Source organism: Myxocyprinus asiaticus, chromosome 29 (genome assembly GCF_019703515.2).
Source record: "Myxocyprinus asiaticus isolate MX2 ecotype Aquarium Trade chromosome 29, UBuf_Myxa_2, whole genome shotgun sequence".
Classification (NCBI taxonomy): Eukaryota; Metazoa; Chordata; class Actinopteri; order Cypriniformes; family Catostomidae; genus Myxocyprinus; species Myxocyprinus asiaticus.
In genome coordinates, this window is record NC_059372.1 from 12,090,162 (window position 1) to 12,111,874 (window position 21,713).

At 41.4% G+C, this 21,713-nt stretch overlaps 1 protein-coding gene across 2 annotated transcripts in view; it reads right to left on the reverse strand.

Annotated features, from left to right (window-relative positions):
- LOC127419928 (low molecular weight phosphotyrosine protein phosphatase-like) overlaps positions 1–19,491 on the reverse strand; it is a 36,129-nt gene extending 16,638 nt beyond the window's left edge. Inside the window, exons 1-4 of one of the 2 annotated variants that reach the window (XM_051661751.1) lie at positions 19,417–19,491; positions 18,743–18,816; positions 14,475–14,588; positions 2,868–2,929 (exon numbers count right to left, since the gene is read on the reverse strand). In XM_051661751.1, the coding sequence (XP_051517711.1) occupies positions 2,868–2,929; positions 14,475–14,588; positions 18,743–18,816; positions 19,417–19,459 (293 nt within the window). In that variant the 5' untranslated portion in view covers positions 19,460–19,491. Of the gene's footprint in view, positions 1–2,867; positions 2,930–14,474; positions 14,589–14,656; positions 14,771–18,742; positions 18,817–19,416 lie in introns of both variants that reach the window. The other variant, XM_051661752.1, reaches the window with a different exon arrangement.
- Between the last annotated feature and the right edge of the window lie 2,222 nt (positions 19,492–21,713).

Consider the following 21,713-nt stretch of genomic DNA (forward strand, 5'->3'; position numbering starts at 1 on the left):
CGAGACATGCCAAAATGGTCAAAGACGTCCATCTAGCGCAAATATTTACAAAGAAAAACAGCATGGATGAGTTTATGAACGTGTGTGCATGGTGCCTTAGTGGCCGTTCAGATCAAACATGTTTTTGCATTTAAAAAGCTAGACAGTGCAACAAAGGGAACATAAAGCCCAAAGTATACTTAGATTTTGATGTGAACGCTCAGCGTCTGCATACAGTAAAATGCGAGCCTGTCAAAGTATACTCCATATGACTGTGCCTGATACACAGGCGGCTGGCGCATATGCGCTACTACTGCTATGAGACAACGGACTATTTCTCTTCAGGAGTTTAGACCCTTAAGGATGTCTTTATAGTCCTTCAGACATGAGTTATACAAATGATCCACTGTTGTTGTTTTTACCTGTGTCTCCTGATGTTTACCAGCAGTTACATCTTCTAGTGCTTCTTTGTGACAGCAACAACTCAAATGTGAGTGTTGCCACAATGTGGACCCACTAATTAGTGCAAATAATTCCAGGCACATGCACATTCTGTGCATTCAAAGATGCGCTGTTAGAAAAATCATGCTGCACGCATTAAGTGCTCGAGTACTCTGCTGATGATGAGTTTTACGTTACGCATCCTGTATGCCGTCGCTCAGCATTTCTGTCTGACCGAAGTGTACTTTAGGCATAATGGAGGTGTCTCAAGGTGCATTTTGAAAAGTTGATTATTTTAACTTGACACTGCATTTTATTAACATGGCAGGGGTCTGGGTACCTCAGCAAGCAAAGACGCTGACTACCACCCCTGGAATAGCAAGTTCAAATCGAGGGTGTGCTGAGTGACTCCAGCCAGGCTCCCAAAGCAAACAATTGGCCCGGTTTCTAGGGTGGGTATAGTCACGTGGGTTACCTTCCTTCTGGTTGCCATAAGGTGGCTCTCGCTCTCGATGGGGCGCGTTGTGAGTTGTGCGTGGATGCCGCGGTGAATAGCGTGAGCCTCTACATGCGCCAAGTCACCGCGGTAATGCACTCAGAAAGCCACATAATAAGATGCACGGGCTGACTGTCTTAGAAGCTGAGGCAACTGAGATTCGTCCTCTGCCACATGGACTGAGGTGAGTCACTGCACCACCACAAGGAATAAGAGCGCATTGGGAATTGGGCATGCCAAATTGGGGAGAAAAGGGGAGAAAATAAAAATAATTAAAATAATTAAAAACAATGCGGCACTCATGGATGAGACGCTGAGAAACAAAGTGAGACGTGCAGCAACAGTCAGAGGTGTCGAGAACCTTTACATAGAAAAACAATTGAAAAACAGTGGAGATGAGTGTATGAATGTGTCCTTAGGGTCCTTTAAGATCTAATATGTTCTTGCATTATAAAAAGCTATACGAAGTTCAACGAATGGAATCTTGAGATGCTTTTCAAAAGTTGACTGCTGTTTTTTTTACTTAATAAGACGTCTAAAAAACTAGGCACACCAGCCCAGCCACAGATGTCCCTCCAGCACATGTTTACATACAAAAAAACTATTAAAAAACAGCACCAATGGGGGGCCTGGGTAGCTCAGCGAGTATTGACGCTGACTACCACCCCTGGAGTCGCGAGTTTGAATCCAGGGTGTGCTGAGTGACTCCAGCCAGGTCTCCAAAGCAACCAAATTGGCCCGGTTGCTAGGGAGGGTAGAGTTACATGGGGTAACCTCCTCATGGTCGCGATAAGTGGTTCTCGCTCTCAATGAGGCATGTGGTAAGTTGTGCGTGGATCGCGGAGAATAGCATGAGCCTCCACATGCTGTGAGTCTCTCCGGTGTTATGCACAGCGAGTCACGTGATAAGATGCGCGTATTGACTGTCTCAGAAGTGAAGGCAACTAGGGCTTGTCCTCCACCACCTGGATTGAGGCGAGTAACCGCGCCACCACGAGGACCTAGTAAGTAGTGGGAATTGGGCATGACAAAATTGGGGAGAAAAGGGGATAAAAAAAAACAAAAACAAAAACAGCACCAATGGATACAAAAACACGTTCAGTGTGAATTGCCACTTAAACACTAGAGAAAGGTTTGATGGCGAGATTGATGGATAGAAATGTATAAGATGCATTTTGAGTGTCTGGAAAGAGCTGGGTGAGCTTGAAAAATAGAGGAAATTGGATCTAGGCCATCACTTTCGCAAAAACACTTGTGTTTTTTCTCTTCATCCTTGCAATTGAAATCAATGGATGTGCAGCATTCTCTGAAGTACTGTAAACTAAAAGCCAAAGTATACTTTGGTTTTCTGCATGCCGCTACGTCTCGCGCACAGTGCATGTGACAGTCAAAGACGCAGACTGTTCACATGTCTAGAAAAACTGGACTGTACATGGACAGTCTACGACTGTGCGAGTCGTCTGCACAATGCATCTGCCATTGACTATACTAAAAAATATCAAAATTTTTAATCGCATGTGGAAAAACAAAGTATACCCTAGCCTTAAGTGGGTAGGTGCACTTAGCTGTAGGTCTTCTATTATTTAGAAACCTTTTAAAATTCTTCCTTTGCTTTTATACTTATTCTGCTCTTAACAGATCCATGATATATTTATTTCGCTCAACATCAATTAGCATTCTGATTCCAGAGAGGCAGAGTAAGGTTGTAAGGTGGTAGTTTGCATCTGTTCCCACATTTGTCAGAAGTAATAATTAAGAGCAATGATTTCAAATCCCCTCCCTCCTCCCCCAAGGGATTAATTGTTTCCCATCACTTTGTTGCTTGTCAACTCAACGAGAAGTCACAGGGAAACTCTAGTCCAAATGTTCCCTTGAAGATGGATTAAAAATAAAACATATTTAAAAAAAAGATACTTTCAAAAATACAGTCAAGCCAAACGGGTGCACGTACCTCAAGTTGCTTTCGTCCATGCAGAGGATGTGATCAAATGTCATGAAGTCGTCTTTGGTGACCTAAGATAGAAAGAGACCGCATGTGTGTGGACATATGTTGAGTAACAACAGGCATGATTCTTCTGGGACGGCATTGCACAAAGTCATAGAAATAGAAGTACATCCTTTCAATTTAAAACAACAACAAAGAACTTAAAGAGATATTCACAATATTCTGAGATGGCTAAGATTCTGGCTAACATCTTTTGTGTTCCATATGATAGTCATATGGGTTTGGAACAACACAAGGATGTTGCTCGGGTGAACTTTCATTTTAACATCCAAAGAACAAAAATTAAGTACTGGAAATTGTGAATTACACAATGCCTGTTTGGCTCAATTTGGACCATTGTAAATCACGAAAATATTGGTGAATTTGTTTTCTTGTATAATCGTGGTCTGCTGGTTTGTCTGCTGTGAGATCAACAGGACAAACATGTCTTTAGCGTGAGCTCAGCTCTGTATATTCTCATATGAACCTGACCTCTAAAGGCCAAGCTAAAGCCTGCCCACATGACGGGAATATTTTACTGACAGCTTGAATAAGTGGGAGGAAGAAACACTAGGAGTTTCACTCAATCTGAGAATGTCAATACACTGCGCAAAGATGATGCAGCAGCCACATAAAAATTGTGCATGTTTCAATATTCGTGTAGGCACCAAATCAGTTGGGATTTGTTTGCTGTCTCTATTACCTCTTTTTACCATCACAGTGTCGGAACCGATGACAAATCTGGCACTATTCCGGGCCTTTTCACCAAAGAAAAGTTTCTGTGCCAGAAAAATCATCATTGGCCCATTAAACCTGCTGGTCTTGAACTGGAACCAGTAAGATCAAATGCCAAAGGGTCAGATAATGTTCTCACCAAGTACAGTTTTTAAAAACGACAAAAACTTTTTCAGTTTTAAAATACTTTCTTCTATCCCCGCTTAATATGCAGAGACAACTATAAGTATGCTATTCATGCTAATTTTCTTGAAAACTGTAAACTATTTATCTGAGGAACTTTAAAAATTCCTGTTTTTGTCTAGAGTGACCCAGTTATACCGACTCCAACAACTTACTCAACCAATGGCGTGAGTTGGGGGTGGAACTATCTGACTGTTTGAACAACTACAAACGAGGGGCGTATTCAGAAAAATGTTTTGAAAACATTATTTTTGCAATTCCATTCGGTGGCGCTAGTGTCGCAGAAATTACATAATTTTGCTTGAAAACACAAAACTCTCCAGTTACTCTTGTAACCTCGGTTCCCTGAGATGAAGGGAATGAGACATTGCTGAACGCTTTGGGGAATTCCTTTTCCACAACCTAGTTGAAGCCATTGTATCATAACGGCAATCTTATGATTGGCAATGGTGTTTGAGCCCTGCATTTTTAGCCGCACATTTGCCCTATATATGTGGGCACTCACACACCATTTCTTCAGAATTTTCTGATTGAGGACAAGAACGCATCACTCGTACCTCAAAACTCTGAAGTAGTTGGGCAGCCAAGTTTGCAATGTCTCGTTCCCTTCATCTCAGGAGCTTGTGACTTCTAGTGGGAGTAAATTGGGTAGCGGCCTACACAGGCGACTGTATTCAAATATAACAGGTAACCAACCCATGAGAAGGGGCTTGGGCTCCGCCGGGTGTTGGAATAGTAAGCTCTCTAGACTGAGAAGACTTATGAAGCGATGGACGCCACATCTAGGTTATAAAACCTCGTGAACGTGTTTTGCAAAGACCATCCTGCTGCAAAGCATATATCCTGTAGGGATATACCATTTTTCCATGCCCTTGAAGAGGCCATGCCTCTACTTGAATGCGCTTTCACGCCAATAGGGCATCTCACACACTGTGATTCATAATCCAGGGCGATCGCGAGTGAGATAGCCTTTGTTTGGAGACAGACATGCCTTTTGTGCATCCTCCATAACAAACAAAGTGCTGATCTGACGAGTGTGCTCCACATGCATGTGCAGCCACTTGTGGGCTAAGGCGTCCACTCCCAGTGGGGCTTGGGACATGGAGTACCAAAGAGGGTGGTGTGCTGTCTTCGCAGAGGCAAATAGGTTGACTTTCGCTTTGAAAAACAGTTCCCAAATCCTCAAAACCATTTGAGGATGAAATCTCCATTCCCTTGCCATCGGCCCCTGGCGTGACAGCATGTCTGCTCCAAAGTTCAAACAGCTTGGGACATATGTCGCACACAGGGAGAGGAGATGGTGTGTGCTCCACATGAGGAGGCATTGCGCCAGGCCCAACACTGGTAGCGATCGAGTGCCGCCCTGCCAATTTATGTACGCTACCACTGACATATTGTCTGAACAAATCAGAACATGATGATTCACTATGTTGGAATGGAAAGCTTTCACCGCTAAGAAGATGGCTAGCATTTCCAAGCGATGTGTCACGCTCGTTTCGCACCTGTCCAAGTGCCGAAAGCCAGACGTCCATCGCACAGTGCGCCCCAACCCATGTTGGATGCATCCGTGGTCAACACAACTACTGCTGATAAAGGTTTGGAGCTGTCCATGGTGCTAGAGCAGTCAGGCAGCGGCAAGTCACAGTGACATGCATGCGCCCCTGACGCCAGGCGTGACTCGGTACATGGTGTTTGAGCCAGCACTGGAAAGGTCTCATGTGTAAAAGACCTAACAGTATGACACCGTATGCTGCCACCATAAAACCCAGCATTTTCTGAAAAGACTTCAGTGAAAATGTTTTTCCCAATTTGAACTGAGACAGACATGGTGAATGGTCTGGACGCGCTCACTCTTGTGGTGCACACGCATGCTCATAGAGTCGAGTCGAACCCCCAAAAAGGAGATTTGTTGGCTGGGGGAAAGTGTGCTTTTCGCCCAGTTGACATTGATACCCAGGCTGTTCAAATGGTGAAGTATCATGTCCCTGTGCTCGCATAGCAGAGCCTATGATCGTGCCAGTAATAGCCAATCACCGTTCATCTTCAAAGGGGCGAGCAACGCATCGACACATTTCGAGAACGTGCACGGTGCCAGAGACAATCCGAAGGGAAGGACTTTGAATTTATATGTCATCCCTTTGTACGCAAATCTCAAGAACAGCCTGTGGCACGGTACAATTCGGATATGAAAGTACGCGTCCTTTAGATCTATTGACGCAAACCAGTCCCGTGGGCAGATGTGCGATAAGATCTGTTTCTGAGTTAACATCTTGAATGGGTGTTTTGTCAGCGCGCAATTCAAGCATCTCAGATCTAGGATCGGCCGAAGCCTGCCGTCTTTCTTCAGAAAGGACAGCAGCTGCAAAACCCTTTGCGGCCACGGCAGCTCGGAAGAACCTCTATCGCATCTTTTGCGAAGAGATTGTGAATTTCTGCACGTAATACAGGCACATCCCGTGACAGAATCGTCGAATACAAAACGCTGAAGTGAGGCGGTCTGCATGCGAATTGGATCGAATACCCGTGTTCGATCATTTTTAGCACCCAATCTGACATGCCCGTGAGCGCCCGCCACGCGTTCACATATCGAGATAGCGGGCGCTTTATATTTGACACTAATTGTGATAGCGCACCGCTCACCATTGGGAAGCGGTTGTGCACAGTGTGTGAAATGGGGAAGCAAGGCAAATTCTCAATAATGGCCTGAGCCAAAGTTAATAAGTACACTAAGGTATGGTTTATGAGTGTGCAAACATAAGAGAGAGAATTGTTTGTATGTGATCATTATGAACAGCACTCAATTCAAATGTCACAGGTGCAGATAGGCCAGAGGCCACCGTCTTTCTGCATTTTGATGAGATAATAAGGCCTGTGACATTCTCTCTGTGCACGGTACAGGGAACGACCCCATTGCCTCTCTCACAAGGAGGTCTCAGTAAGCTCCGTGTGAACCTCAGGGAAGAACGACACTGCTTTCCGAATCACGGACGGTGTGCAGGAATCATTCATTGAGACGTGAATTTTCCGGCTCGACAGGAGGCGACCACTCAAGGCCGAGCTCCTCAACTGCCCACGCAATGACGTGGAGTAACTCGTATAAATGGCCAGTGCGCGCTCCTCACCCTCAGTGGGGGAGGGGTTGCAGCATCCTCCATGGACCATTCTTCCGATGCTGCGAGGGACACACATCATTATCATTGTCAGACCCACCGAATACGACATCACCGTGCTCATTCATAGAGGGCCAGAAGTCATCACGTGTGTACTGCACTGGCGAAGACGCTGCGTGGGAAAATCAAGGGGCTTGTTGGGCTTGGGCCGGCATGAGATCCTCCTCGGTTTCTTCCAGCTCTACCTCATGGCCCCGCCGTGCTTCTTTATGTGGTCCCTCGAGACTTAACACAGAGGAAGCGGTCAGGAGGGCGTCTTGAGACTTATGTCCTCACAGTTAGAGCAGTCTGTCCCCATGAGAGCTGCTTTGGCATGGGCGGCCCAGACAGCAAACACAGCTCTCATGTTGGTCTGACGGAGCGATGCTTCGCTCACAGGAACACTTGCGAAACAAAATCTTTAAAAGATGCATTCACACAAACGGCTCTTTTATGAGTTTTTAAGTCCCTTGGACGGAATATTACAATTTATATAAACTCAGCAAAAAAAGAAATGTCCCTTTTTCAGGACACTGTATTTTAAAGATAATTTTGTAAAAATCCAAATAATTTACAGATCTTTATTGTAAAGGGCTTAAACAATGTTTTCCATGCTTGTTCAATGAACCATAATTAATGAACATGCACCTGTGGAACGGTCGTTAAGACAATAACAGCTTACAGATGGTAGGCAATTAAGGTCACAGTTATAAAATCTTAGGACACTAAAGAAACCTTTCTACTGACTCTGAAAAACACCAAAAGAAAGATGCCCAGGGTCCCTGCTCATCTGCATGAACGTGCCTAAGGTATGCTGCATGGAGGCAGGACTGCAGATGTGGCCAGGGCAATAAATTGCAATGTCCGTACTGTGAGATGCCCAAGACAGCGCTACAGGGGGACAGGAAGGACAGCTGATCGTCCTTGCAATGGCAGACCACGTGTAACAACAACTGCACAGGATCGGTACATCCGAATATCACTCCTGCGGGACAGGTACAGGATGGCAACAACAACTGCCCGAGTTACACTAGGAACGCACAATCCCTCCATCAGTGCTCAGACTGTCCGCAATAGGCTGAAAGAGGCTGGACTGAGGGCTTGTAGGCCTGTTGTAAGGCAGATCTTTACCAGACATCACCGGCAACAACGTCACCTATGGGCACAAACCCACCTTCACTGGACCAGACAGGACTGGCAAAAAAGTGCTCTTCACTGACGAGTTGCCGTTTTGTCTCACCAGGGGTGATGGTTGGACTCGCGTTTATTGAAGGAATGAGCGTTACAACGAGGCCTGTTCTCTGGAGTGGGATCGATTTGGAGGTGGAGGGTCCGTCATGGTCTTGGGCGGTGTGTCACAGCATCATCGGACTGAGCTTGTTGTCATTGCAGGCAATCTCAACGCTGAGCGTTACAGGGAAGACATCGTCCTCCCTAATGTGGTACCCTTCCTGCAGGCTTATCCTGATATGACCCTCCAGCATGACAATGCCACCAGCCATACTGCTCGTTCTGTGAGTGATCTCCTGCAAGACAGGAATGTCAGTGTTCTACCATTGCCAGCGAAATGCCCGGATCTCAATCCCATTGAGAACGTCTGGGACCTGTTGGATTGGTGGGTTAGGGCTAGGGCCATTCCACCCAGAAATGCCCGGGAACTTGCAAGTGCCTTGGTGGAAGAGTGGGGTAACATCTCACAGCAAGTACTGGAAAATCTGGTGCAGTCCATGAGGAGGAGATGCACTGCAGTACTTAATGCAGCTGGTGGCCACACTAGATACTGACTGTTACTTTTGATTTTGACCCCCCCCCCCCCCCCTTGTTCAGGGACACATTATTCCATTTCTGTTAATCACATGTCTGTGAAACTTGTTTAGTTTATGTCTTAGCTGTTGAATCTTTTTATGTTCATACAAATATTTACACATGTTAAGTTTGCTGAAAATAAAAGCAGTTGAAAGTGAGAGGACGTTTCTTTTTTGCTGAGTTTATATATATATATATACATACACACACACACACCGGTGGCCAAAAGTTTGGAATAATGTACAGATTTTGCGGTTTCGGAAGGAAATTGGTACTTTAATTCACCAAAGTGGCATACAACTTATCACAAAGTATAGTCAGGACATTACTGATGTAAAAAACAGCACCATCACTATTTGAAAAAAGTAATTTTTGATCAAATCTAGGCTCCATTTCCAGCAGCCATCACTCCAACACCTTATCCTTGAGTAATCATGCTAAATTGCATCACTTTCCATTACATCAAACACAGTTGAAAGCTATTTGGTTCGTTAAATAAAGCTTAACATTGTCTTTGTGTTTGTTTTTGAGTTGCTACAGTATGTAATAGACTGGCATGTCTTATGGTCAATATTAGGTCAAAAATGGCAAAAAAAAAACAGCTTTCTCTAGAAACTCATCAGTCAATCATTGTTTTGAGGAATGAAGGATATACAATGTTTGAAATTGCCAAAAAACTGAAGATTTCATACAAAGGTGTACACTACAGTCTTCAAAGACAAAGGACAACTGGCTCTAAACAAGGACAGAAATAGATGTGGAAGGCCAGATGTACAACTAAACAAGAGGATAAGTACATCAGAGTCTCTAGTTTGAGACAGACACCTCACATGTCCTCAGCTGACAGCTTCATTGAATTCTACCCGCTCAACGCTTCATGTACAACAGTAAAGAGAAGACTCAGGGGTGCAGGCCTTATGGGAAGAATTGCAAAGAAAAAGCCACTTTTGAAACAGAAAAACAAAAAGAAAATTTTAGAGTGGGCAAAGAAACACAGACATTGGACAACAGATAATTGGAAAAGAGTGTTATGGATCTTAACCCCATTGAGCTTTTGTGGGATCAGCTAGACTGTAAGTACGTGAGAAGTGCCCAACAAGACAGCCACATCTATGGCAAGTGCTACAGGAAGTGTGGGGTGAAATGTCACCTGAGTATCTGGACAAACTGACAGCTAGAATGCCAGGAATCTGCAAAGCTGTCATAGCTGCACATGGAGGATTTTTTTGATGAGAACTCTCTGAAGTAGTTTAACTTTTTTTCAAATTGTAATAGTAATTTTTCACATTATTAATGTCCTGACTATACATTGTGATCAGTTGAATGCCACTTTCCATAAGAGCAAAATCTGTACATTATTCCAAACTTTTGGCCACCGGTGTGTGTGTATATATATATATATATATATATATATATATATATATATATATATATATATATATATGAAAGGATATAGCTCCTGCCTGGATGCTGCGGGAAGCGGGTAGATGTCTCGCTGAGCGAAGAACCCGATCCGGCGGCAAGAGACTTCTTTGCCGGTACACTAAAGGGGGCGGGCGATCCTCGCTGCAGGCGCTGAGAATCAGGCGAAGAACGTCCTGATGTGTCTGCAGGGAATCTCGTCCGCTGATCGGTGTCCATCAACAGTGAAGAGAGGGCTGATCCAGGTGCGTAGTCAAGATGAGATGATGTCAGTCTTGAAGGAATACAATTCTGAAGAAATGGTGTGTGAGCACCCGCTTATATAGGGCAAATGCGCACCTAAAAGGGCGCGGCTCAAACACCATTGCCAATCATAAGATTGGCGTAATGATACAAAGGCTTCAACTAGGTCGAGGAAAAGGAATTCCCCAAAGCGTTCAGCAATGTCTCATGAACTGAACTGAGAGGGAACTACATTATGTCAGTTTCACATATCCTCCGTGAGCGGGGCGTGAGCAGCGCGTTTTCGTTTCAGCATCCATGTTAACAGATTACACCCTTCACATTGCAAGCATGAGATGCGAAGTGAAGCAGCCCAGAAGCAGCAGTGAGCAGATAGTTTTGGCGCCGAGCCTATTTTTGTCACGCGGCTCATGCTGGACTCTGGGTGCTGGCTCTGGGTGCAGTAGAAAACTACAATAATCAGAAGATTTTAGAAAAGAAACAAAAGCAGATACAAATATTTAAACCGAACCTAGCCTACTATACACTACAATTTATAAGTCTGCATACAAACAAACAGAAAATAACTAAATGAATGAAAGAACAAATAAATAAACTGCAGGACTTTTGCCATTTTTGTATATATAAAGAGACAGTTTAGAGGAGACTGGTATTAAAATGAATGTGAGAAACTGGAACGACCGCCTTCAGGTAAAAGAGCCAATCACCTTTTAGATAAAGACATCGCCTGTCAATCAACTCAAGAATGCGCATGCACATTAGCTGATCCAGCCTAAAAAAAGTGTTTTTAGCGTAATCTGAGCTAAAGCAGCACAATTTATGATACTATTGTTGTCAGATTTTACTGCTGATTTTAAATATGTTCTCTGATCTTAATCATGACCAACTCCGTAGATAGGAGCTGTACTTTTATGCCACTTGTTTAAAGAAAATGGAATGCCTGAGAGCGTTCCAAAGATGACCGCAGAGTGGACTGACTTGCCTTGAAAGAGGCTTTGATATTTAAGCAATCACGACCAAGTACGCTGAAAAACAAGTGCAAGTGACTGCCCTCCATTGCCGTAGGAACCTAGAAAAGAGACGTGGCCAATGTGAAAGCCCAAACGCGATGCCTCGCTCACGCCCCACTCACGGAGTATGTGTGAATCCGGCGTTACACCCTATTCCTATCTTTATTGCACAGCCACATTATTTTCCCTGTCTTTATAAATATCATTTGTGTGAACTGATTACTATGAACTGTAGTTATTATACATGACTATTAGGGCTGCAACTATTGATTATTTTAATAATCGATTAATCTAACGATTATTCGGCAATTACTGCAACGATTAATCATTAGCTCTTAACCGATTATTCAGCTTTTGCCCCAACTTAAAGGGTTGTATTAAACGTGCTTGCTAACAATAAAGAGGACAAAATCATCTTTTACAAATATCTCTAAATGACATTCACTGAATTAAAGGGAAAAAAATACTTTTTATTAAGTTTAATTCAGTAAAGAAATTCACTGCAAAAAATCCTATTGTTATCAAGTGTTTTTGTCTTGTTTTCCATTTAAAATTGTCTAAAAATCCATAAAACAACATACATTTACTTGAGAAGCAACATATTTAGACTTGCTTTAAGAGAATGTATCTTAAATATAAGTGTATTTTGTAAATAAGTGTATTTTTTCACTTTGTTATACTTCTGTGAGTGCAGTAAAGACAAAATATACGTATATTCAAGATCTGTTCTCTAAAAGCAAGTCTAAATATCTTTTATGCTGCTTCTCAGGTGAATGTATCTTTTTTTAAAGGATTTTTAGATATTTTAAAATATTAGTATTTTTAATATTATATTCAACATTCTCAGATAACAATTTTTTCTTCTGCAGTAAAGTTCCTAAAGTAAATGTACGTTGTTTTAAAGGAGTTTTAGATATTTATATTGGAAAACAAGCCAAAACAAAAACAAATCAAAAACGTATTTTGTCGCAGTGTATAATGGGGCGAAGACGACCCTCTCTCACTTTTTTGTTCACTTCAATCCATGAAACAAAAAAACAAACTCTCTCAATTAATAAAGTGACACATATATTATGATTCAATAAGTCGTGAGCCATCACGTTATAATCTAGCTGCATTAAGCGTGCATGCTCGAGGGACGAGCGTCCCCGCCCCAGAGTGTGCATCAGCCGGGTGCAGTTTCAATCTCTCCCCCTTAGATCGGGACATTTGCACAACTCATAGAAGTGGTGCTGACCACACAGAGAAATGCCAGTTTCGGAGTTTGTAGTTATTTACATGATCTGCTTCCATATTATTTGAACTTTAATAAAGCTATAACGCATTAAATACAACTGAATTTAAGATGTAACGCCGGGGTGTTTCCTTTAAAGATGCTCGACATGCAAGTTTTGCTCCAGCTCCACTTATTCCACAACGAGAGTGCTTCTGTATTTACTTATTTTGCATTTTTGCATTGTAATTCCCTCATACTTCGCTATCTACATAACCTGAAGCTGTTTGGAAAGTTTAGAGCGCATCTCGACTGTGAGCTGTGTTTTCTTCCTCTCCTCAGTCAGGTGCAAACTGCAGTGCTGCTCTCGCACTTCATCATTAGTTTTATGTGATCTTGTTCCATTAAATGAGATCAAACGACTATTTTTTGTCGACAATTCTTTTTTTGTTGACTTTGTCGATAACGTCGACTAATCGTTTCAGCCCTAATGACTATACATTATAGCAAGCTCATGAAAGTTGCTGAATTAAATTACTTAATGTTAATGTAAGTTCTCAAAACTCGAGTAAGACTTGTAAAGTAAATGTAGATCTCAAGTCGGTGAGCGCATTTACATGCACGATCTTACATCAATTATAGTCAATAAGCCGTTAAAGTGTGTGGTCATATAAAAGCCATAAAGGCTTTTCCTTTATCGGGGTATGGTCATAAATTGTTAAGCAAAAACTGATCGGCATACATAGATTTTTTGTCCATTACCCCAATATGGCATTGTATGTAAACACTTTTACCGGCTTATCCAAGTGTTGTGCGCATGCCTGTTTACGTTGTGATGTCAATAGCAGAGAATAATCCGATGATTTCAAATCAAATGTAAACACGTTTTTCTTGCACTGTCAGGTTTTTTTTAATCTTTTTATAAGCTGGTTTTCGGTAGTTTTCATTGTGTTGGTGTGCATATAAACATCCCATTTCTAAGAGAGTTCATAGATTCCCTTGCCAAGCACCAGCACCATTTTGGTTTTATGTGCTGTGAATTACTGAGCAACTGTGCTCTATAAAAATACACAGCAAATATTATTTTGAAGGCAATTCAAAACAACAAACTCTGTAGAAACTTTTTTTTTTTTCCGGAAAGTGCTCTAGAAAGATGAAAAATTATTTAAAGCACAGAAGGAGATGGAGAAGAGCGAAGAGGTCACAGGCAGCGAGGCAGTGAATACCTGTCGAAATAAATTATTAGGCAAGACGTTTTAAAAAATCGTAAAGGAGGAAAGATAAAGTAGTGGCATTACAATGTTCAGGGTATGACAAAGATAAATCTCTTTTGGCTGTAAATTATGATTGGATAATGCCCGCATGAGCTCTCGTGCAGTGATAGTGATTGAAATTCGGTTCTTCGGGTTATTAAAGAGATAGTTCACCCAATAAAGCAAGTTCTGTCATCATTCACTGACCCTAATGTTGTTCCAAACCCACTTTCATTCTTTAGTGGAACACAAAAGATGATGTTAGGCAGAATGTTAGTCTCGGTCACTATTCACTTTCTATGCATCTTTTTCCCCATACAATGAAAGTTAATGATGACTGAGGCTAACATTCTGCCTAAAATCTCATTTTGTTTTCCAAGGAGGAAAGAAAGTCATACAGGTTTGAAACAAAACATGAGATGATGACAGTACTTTTATTTTTGGGAGAACCATTCTTGTAATGAGGAGATGATAAATGTGTGTTTGCACTGATATGACAGGTTCTCTAACTCATTCCTCTCCATCTATAACAAACATACAAAATCTCACATCTTCAATACCTGTCGTGCCCTGTGATCTGTCTCTATGCCATGTTTCCTGAGGCAGGCCAGACCACGGGCATCAGGAGCGCTGCCAGTATTCCAATCAGAGGTGGCACCAGAATCTATAACCCACTGTAATACACACAAAGAGAACACAATTCTAACGTTAAGTGTTAACTCTAATCAGGACCCCACCGTACCTGCCGCGCCACATGCTTCATGGACACGCTGTGTCTCTTCATGCAGGTCTGGCCGCGGTAATCCGGGGGGTTTCCGATTTCATAGGTGGATGTGGCGGCACTGTCTATTCTCCACTGAAGACACATATACATAAACACAGCATTGATGATGGCAGCTCAAGTGTACATAGCAGATTATATACACAAACATGCACAAACACACACAAAGCATTTTGAAGCATATCATAAAATGTAGTTACTAAGTAGTGAAGTGCTTGCAGCTTCTTAATTCAGAATTAAGTGCAAAATATAGTCTAGGAAAATATGTGAATGCAAACATTTCTAGCTATACAAGCTTGATTTCATGCGTCAATGCTTTCCGAAATGTGCCAGAACCCAATTCGAAACTAAATGTATGCATGTGCTGCATTCTCAGTGTTGCCACAAGAGGCACTATATCGGGCACTGGCATCAACATCTCGTCAGGTCAATTACTGTCAAGGTGGAGCAACAGTTTGAACAGAATCTTGATGAGCAAGTTAGTTAAATGGTTGATGTGATATTGGCCCTGTCTCAATCCCCACACTTGTGGTCTTTGTACTTGCCTACTTACCCACTTGTCTTCACTATTTCTAGTGTTTGGCCAGTGTGCAAGTAGACGTAAAGACAGCAGCTGTGTCCCAAATTACACACTATACACTATGCAGTATATTAATGTTTAAAGTGTAGTATCATCCCAAATGGAACAAAATTTTTTTACAAAACAGAAGCATTCGCTGTTTAACAGCTGACGGAAGTGATGTTTCAAACACGTTTCAAAACATGCAACGTGTTGCTGCTAGGTTTAGTGGCTAAGCCAACCTCAGTTCAATACTTAAATCTCGAACATACATACACAACATGGGGTCATGTAAAGCATTCAACTTACATTTGTAAGGTGCTGTCTTAACTGAAGTTTCACTAGTTGCTACATTCTCTATTATGTACAATTGTTTTGTGCATTGCAGCCAGGTAACTCCGCACTTTTCGCTACGTATGGCAAGCCACATTCACTGGGTGCATGAAGTGTCCAACATTCCACACTCCGTTTTGATTGCTGAAGAAGTCCATCATCCGGGTACTCATTGAACACTTATTTTTGTTGCATTTTCAGTGTTAACATACTACTCGCACAACGACATCATCTTGGCTACTTGATGTCATCTTGGCAAAAATAAGCTACATCACTCGTGAACGCGATGAACTCTGGGATACACTTAACACGCTCAGAATAAGTATTTGGGCTAGTGTGGGTTAAGTGCACTGAGCATTGGCATGTTTTAGACGTGGGAAAGTCTTGCAGACTTATTCGGTGTCGCATGCAAGCGATCGCAAATGTGGGTATTGAGACAGGGCCGTTATTCAGATAGCCAGCAATAAAAATCTGGTTTAATGGCAAAGACATTTTAAAGGTGAAGTATGGAACTTTTTTATGTTAAAATACGTTCTACTATCCCAGTTCATTGACAACTATAAGTATTGGCATCGTATTTACAAGGTGGAGGACTTTGAGGGAATTTTTGGGGTTCGATAGAGATCTTGTCGACAGGTAAGCTACACTCAAGGTATTGCCACGCAAGTTAGCTCATTACTGTTGAGCTTCAGATACATTTGAAAGACAGTCTGAATATGTACCGTTACCCTTACTTGTTACTAGAAAAACCATCCAACTTCATGTGCTGATCCCCCGCACCGCACACCCAGCTCCCATTCAATCTGGCAATGTTATTGGACAACCTGATTCCTCTTCCACGCTTTCTGTCCGGTGTGTACATGTTATAGTGGTCTTGTTTATTACAACGTTAAACATATATCACCTTTAAGTATTCACAGCGCTTCACTTTTTCCACATTTTGTTATGTTACAGCCTTATTCCAAAATGGATTAAATTCATTATTTTCCTCAAAATTCTACAAACAATACCCCATAATGACAACATGAAAGAAGTTTGTTTGAAATCTTTGCAAATTTATTAAAAATAAAAAACGAAACAAATCGCATGTACATAAGAGCCTTTGCCATGACACTCAAAATTGAGCTCAGGTGCATCCTGTTTCCACTGATCATCCTTGAGATGTTTCTACAACTTGATTGGAGTCCACCTGTGGTAAATTCAGTTGATTGGACATGATTTGGAAAGGCACACACCTGTCTATATAAGGTCCCACAGTTAACAGTGCATATCAGAGCACAAACCAAGCCATGAAGTCAAAAGAATTGTCTGTAGACCTCCGAGACAGGATTGTATCGAGGCACAGATCTGGGGAAGGGTACAGAAAAATTTCTGCAGCATTGAAGGTCCCAATGAGCACAGTGGCCTCCATCATCTGTAAATGGAAGAAGTTTGGAACCACCAGGACTCTTCCTAGAGCTGGTCGCCTGGCCAAATTGAGCAATCGGGGGAGAAGGGCCTTAATCAGGGAGGTGACCAAGAACCCGATGGTCATTCTGACAGAGCTCCAGCATTTCTCTGTGGAGAGAGGAGAACCTTCCAGAAGCACAACCATCTCTGCAGAACTCCACCAATCAGGGCTGTATGGTAGAGTGGCCAGACAGAAGCCACTCCTCAGTAAAAGGCACATGACAGCCCACCTGGAGTTTGCCAAAAGGCACCTGAAGGACTCTCAGACCATGCGAAACAAAGACTGAACTCTTTGGCCTGAATGGCAAGCGTCATGTCTGGAGGAAACCAGGCACCGCTCATCACCTGGCCAATACCATCCCTACAGTGAAGCATGGTGGTGGCAGCATCATGCTGTGGGGATGTTTTTCAGCGGCAGGAACTGGGAGACTAGTCAGGATCGAGGGAAAGATGAATGCAGCAATGTACAGAGACATCCTTGATGAAAACCTGCTCCAGAGTGCTCTGGACCTCAGACTGGGGCGAAGGTTCATCTTCCAACAGGACAACGACCCTAAGCACACAGCCAAGATAACAAAGGAGTGGCTCCGGGACAACTCCGTGAATGTCCTTGAGTGGCCCAGCCAGAGCCCAGACTTGAACCCGATTGAACATCTCTGGAGAGATCTGAAAATGGCTGTGCACCGACGCTCCCCATCCAACCTGATGGAGCTTGAGAGGTCCTGCAAAGAAGAATGGGAGAAACTGCCCAAAAATAGGTGTGCCAAGCTTGTAGCATCATACTCATAAAGACTTGAGGCTGTAATTGGTGCCAAAGGTGCTTCAACAAAGCATTGAGCAAAGGCTGTGAATACTTATGTACATGTGGTTTTTTTTTTTTTAATAAATTTGCAAAGATTTCAAACAAACTTCTTTCACGTTGTCATTATGGGGTATTGTTTGTAGAATGTTGAAGAAAATAATGAATTTAATCCATTTTGGAATAAGGCTGTAACATAACAAAATGTGGAAAAAGTGAAGCGCTGTGAATACTTTCCGGATGCACTGTATTTGTTCATAGTGAATCAGAGTGCGAAAGGGCATGATGAGTCTAAGGGGTGTTGGCAAAGCTTATTTGAAAACATAGTTTATTTGTGTATTTTCTTCTTTTTGGTGCCACTTGTAGCACAGAAAGTTACATCACCTTTAAGGTAACTCTTAGAATAGGGGTTTGTTTCCACCACAGTAACGCAAGAATCCACGTTGTGTACAACGGGACTCTGCGCTTGCGATGCATCAGCCAATAATTTGTATCTGTTTACAAACTTGCATAGAATATATTTCTGGCCTGTTTCTGCATTTGACACCATTACTCTGTACTTTGGCTGGCAAGGCTAAAGTGTCTTTAATATAAAAATACAGAAATTGCTTTGTTCTCTTCTCTTTTTTTAATTTTGTATTTTTGATCAACAAGAAACATGTACCTATTTAATGTTTGACCTTTGTGACGTTTCAACTATTCCGATTTTTTTTCAGAACAATCTTACCTGGCCTATAAAACTGATAATGATGCTGATGGGCTCATCCAAAGGCCAAGGTGCTGGTACTTCAAAACAGTTTCTCTTTATGAAGTGTTTTAGTTCATGCAAAGTAGGTTACATACATCTGACAATATATATTGATCCATTTATCATTCCATGCACAAAATACTACATGCGGTGACTTGCCTTGTCCACCACCCCGCCATCTGTGGCACTCTTCCTGAAAACAGCCTCAGCGATTGGGGATCTGCAGATATTCCCTGTGTTATGGTGGAATAGAACAGAATTGAATAGAATGAACAAATTTCTGCAAGTGTTAGGTCCTGTTACATTACTACTGCTATCTTGCATCAAAGGTAAATTCCTTACTAATATCATCAGGAGGACCAACTAGACTATAAGGAAATCTCTCCTATGTGGATTGCAATATGAATGTCACAAACTATCTTATAATTTTAAATATCAATGCTCACTAAATGGGGAGTTTTAGGCTGATGTGCTGGGCATTATGATTCATCTAATGCCAAACTAATGGAAAAATTGATGGGTGATCTATACAATAAAATGCCAATAGTTAGAATTCCCTACTCTTTCAAAGTCTACAAATGAGACGTTTAAGTAATCATAAGTAATAAGTGTTCATTCATGTGTAAATGCATGAAATCGGCGGTGGGTTTATGCATATGCCGGGTGTATGAACTCATGAAAGGTTTCATTTCCTGAATGAAGCCAGTGAAATAGTGAATGATGGTAATTGTTTGGCTGTTTTCGCCTGATGTTTATTATGCTTTTTGCATTGCCCATTTAAAAATCAGATTAAAGTTAAAGATTGTCTTTTAGTAGATTAGAAACTCTCTTACCCAAGCACACGAATAAAACCGACCTTCCACTGGGAGCCGCCATATTTATCTGTCCAAAGTCCCCGCGTCACTCTGCGGACTACCCACCATTCCGCCTGATTCAAATTCAACGTAAAATCACAGCTTTCAGTATAGGGTTGATAATGTTTTTTACGGACATAAATTGACTTTTTTTTTTTAAGTAACATTTGTTTATTTTATTTTAGTTTAGTTTTTGGGTGGTTGAAAATATGTGTCAAATTAAAGTGCAGTGTTCCATGACATGAATGGTGTTATTGCTAACAAGTTCCTGCAGCTACATACTTAAAACTTCAATTTAACGTTGTACAGTTGTCTTTTACCACTGACACATACCTTTTATTAATACCTATAGGCAGGGTTGGGGAGTAACGGAATACATGTAACGGGAATACGTATTTAAAATACAAAATATAAGTAACTGTATTCCACTACAGTACAATTTAAATAATTGGTAATTAGAATACAGTTACATTCAAAAAGTATTTTGATTACTGAAGAGATTACTTTGCATTTTATTGTCATTTGTTTCATTTAATATTTAGTCCTTTCAGATGGAAAAAATTATCCATATAAATGATGCGATCCAAAGAGCATTTGAACAGCGGTGAAACACTTTCTTATGTTGTGTTACATTCACACGAGCAGACAGAGAAGTACGTTTGAAGTAAGTTTGGAGCAGAAGAAATAGAAATAAACCTTGTGTAAATTGTCAGCTTTACATGCACGTTACCAGGCATGATCATATTTTTTTATCAAGAAAATTCACGTTGAATCATAATTTCTTTTTTTCTAGTAAGACCTTCGATATTAGGGAAAAATCGTATTCTTGATAATAATTTTTGTATTGTTTTCCTATAAAAATATCTAAAAATCCTCAAAACAAGATCAGTTTGATTAATCTTGTTTTAGAAACAACACTGCATAAGATATTTAGGTTTTTCATAGAATGTATTTTTAACATGTGTATTTTGTCTTATTGCACTGGCAGAGTTTTTATAGTCAAAACAAGTGAAAAAATCTACCAGTGCTGAAGAAGTAATCCAAAGTATTTAGAATAAGTTACTGATCTTGAGTAATCTAACGGAATACGTTACAAATGTAATTCTACATTTTACGGCATGTAATCTGTAATCCGTAGTGGAATACATTTCAAAAATAACCCTCCCAACCCTGCCTATAGGGCCTTTGTTAAACTGAACATTGTCCTTGGCCATCAGATGTATATGATTTTCTTTCTTTGCAGAACATAAGCAAAGATTTTTAAAAGAATATCTCAGCTCTGTAGGTCCATTAAGATACATAAAGCATATGAAGGCAGCATAAAAGTAATCCATAGGACTCTAGTGGTTAAATCCATGCCTTCAGAAGCAATATGATAGGCGTGGGTGAGAAACAGATCAATATTTAAGTTATTTTTTTACTATAAATCTCCACTTTCACACTTTTGTTTTTGGCGATTCACATTTTTCATGCATATTGCCTCCTACTGGGCAGGGTATTATAGTAAAAAGGTCTTAAATATTTATCTATTTCTAACCCACACCTATAGTCCATTGTCCCATCATTGTGCGCTACCCAGACGGCATTCGCGGTTGCACACTGTCTCCATGTTTATATTTGTGTCTCCCGCTAAATGCATTTAGATGCGCTCTACAATATGGAATAGACTTTCTGTCCCCCCCTCCCATGCCCACCCCCCACCCCCAACTCTGGGCCCCCCCTCAAGCCCAGGCCCGGGACAAAAGGTCCAGTTGTAGCCCTTTATCGGCGGCCCAACCTATAATATCGCTTCTTAAGACATACATTTAACCACTGGAGTCATTTGGGTTACTGAGCTGAAATATTCTTCTAAAAATCTTTTTTGACATCTGGGATGGTATGAGGATGAGTAAATGATGAGAGAATTTTTTTTTTTGGATGAACTATCCCTTTAACTCAGCAGTGTTGATACCCCTAAAAATAAGTTGTGCAAAAAGTTGTTGTCTACTCCTCAGGCCCTGTGAATTCAAGCAATGGCTCTGCTTATGTCCTGAGGTAATGTCTACAAAATAGTACACTTCCATCTTCTGCCAGCAAGTTGCAAAATAATTCAGAACTTTTTTCCTGGTGTCCTCTCTGGTTTTTATAATCCTAATCCTGATACTGTTATTGGTAGCACTATCGCCTTTAAAAGAGGAATAGTGTGTATACAGAGGTGCTTAAATTGTGGGAATGTCCTGTTTTCCAGACCATATTTAGAACAGTTTTAGAATGTACAATTTTTCACTCGGCTGCCC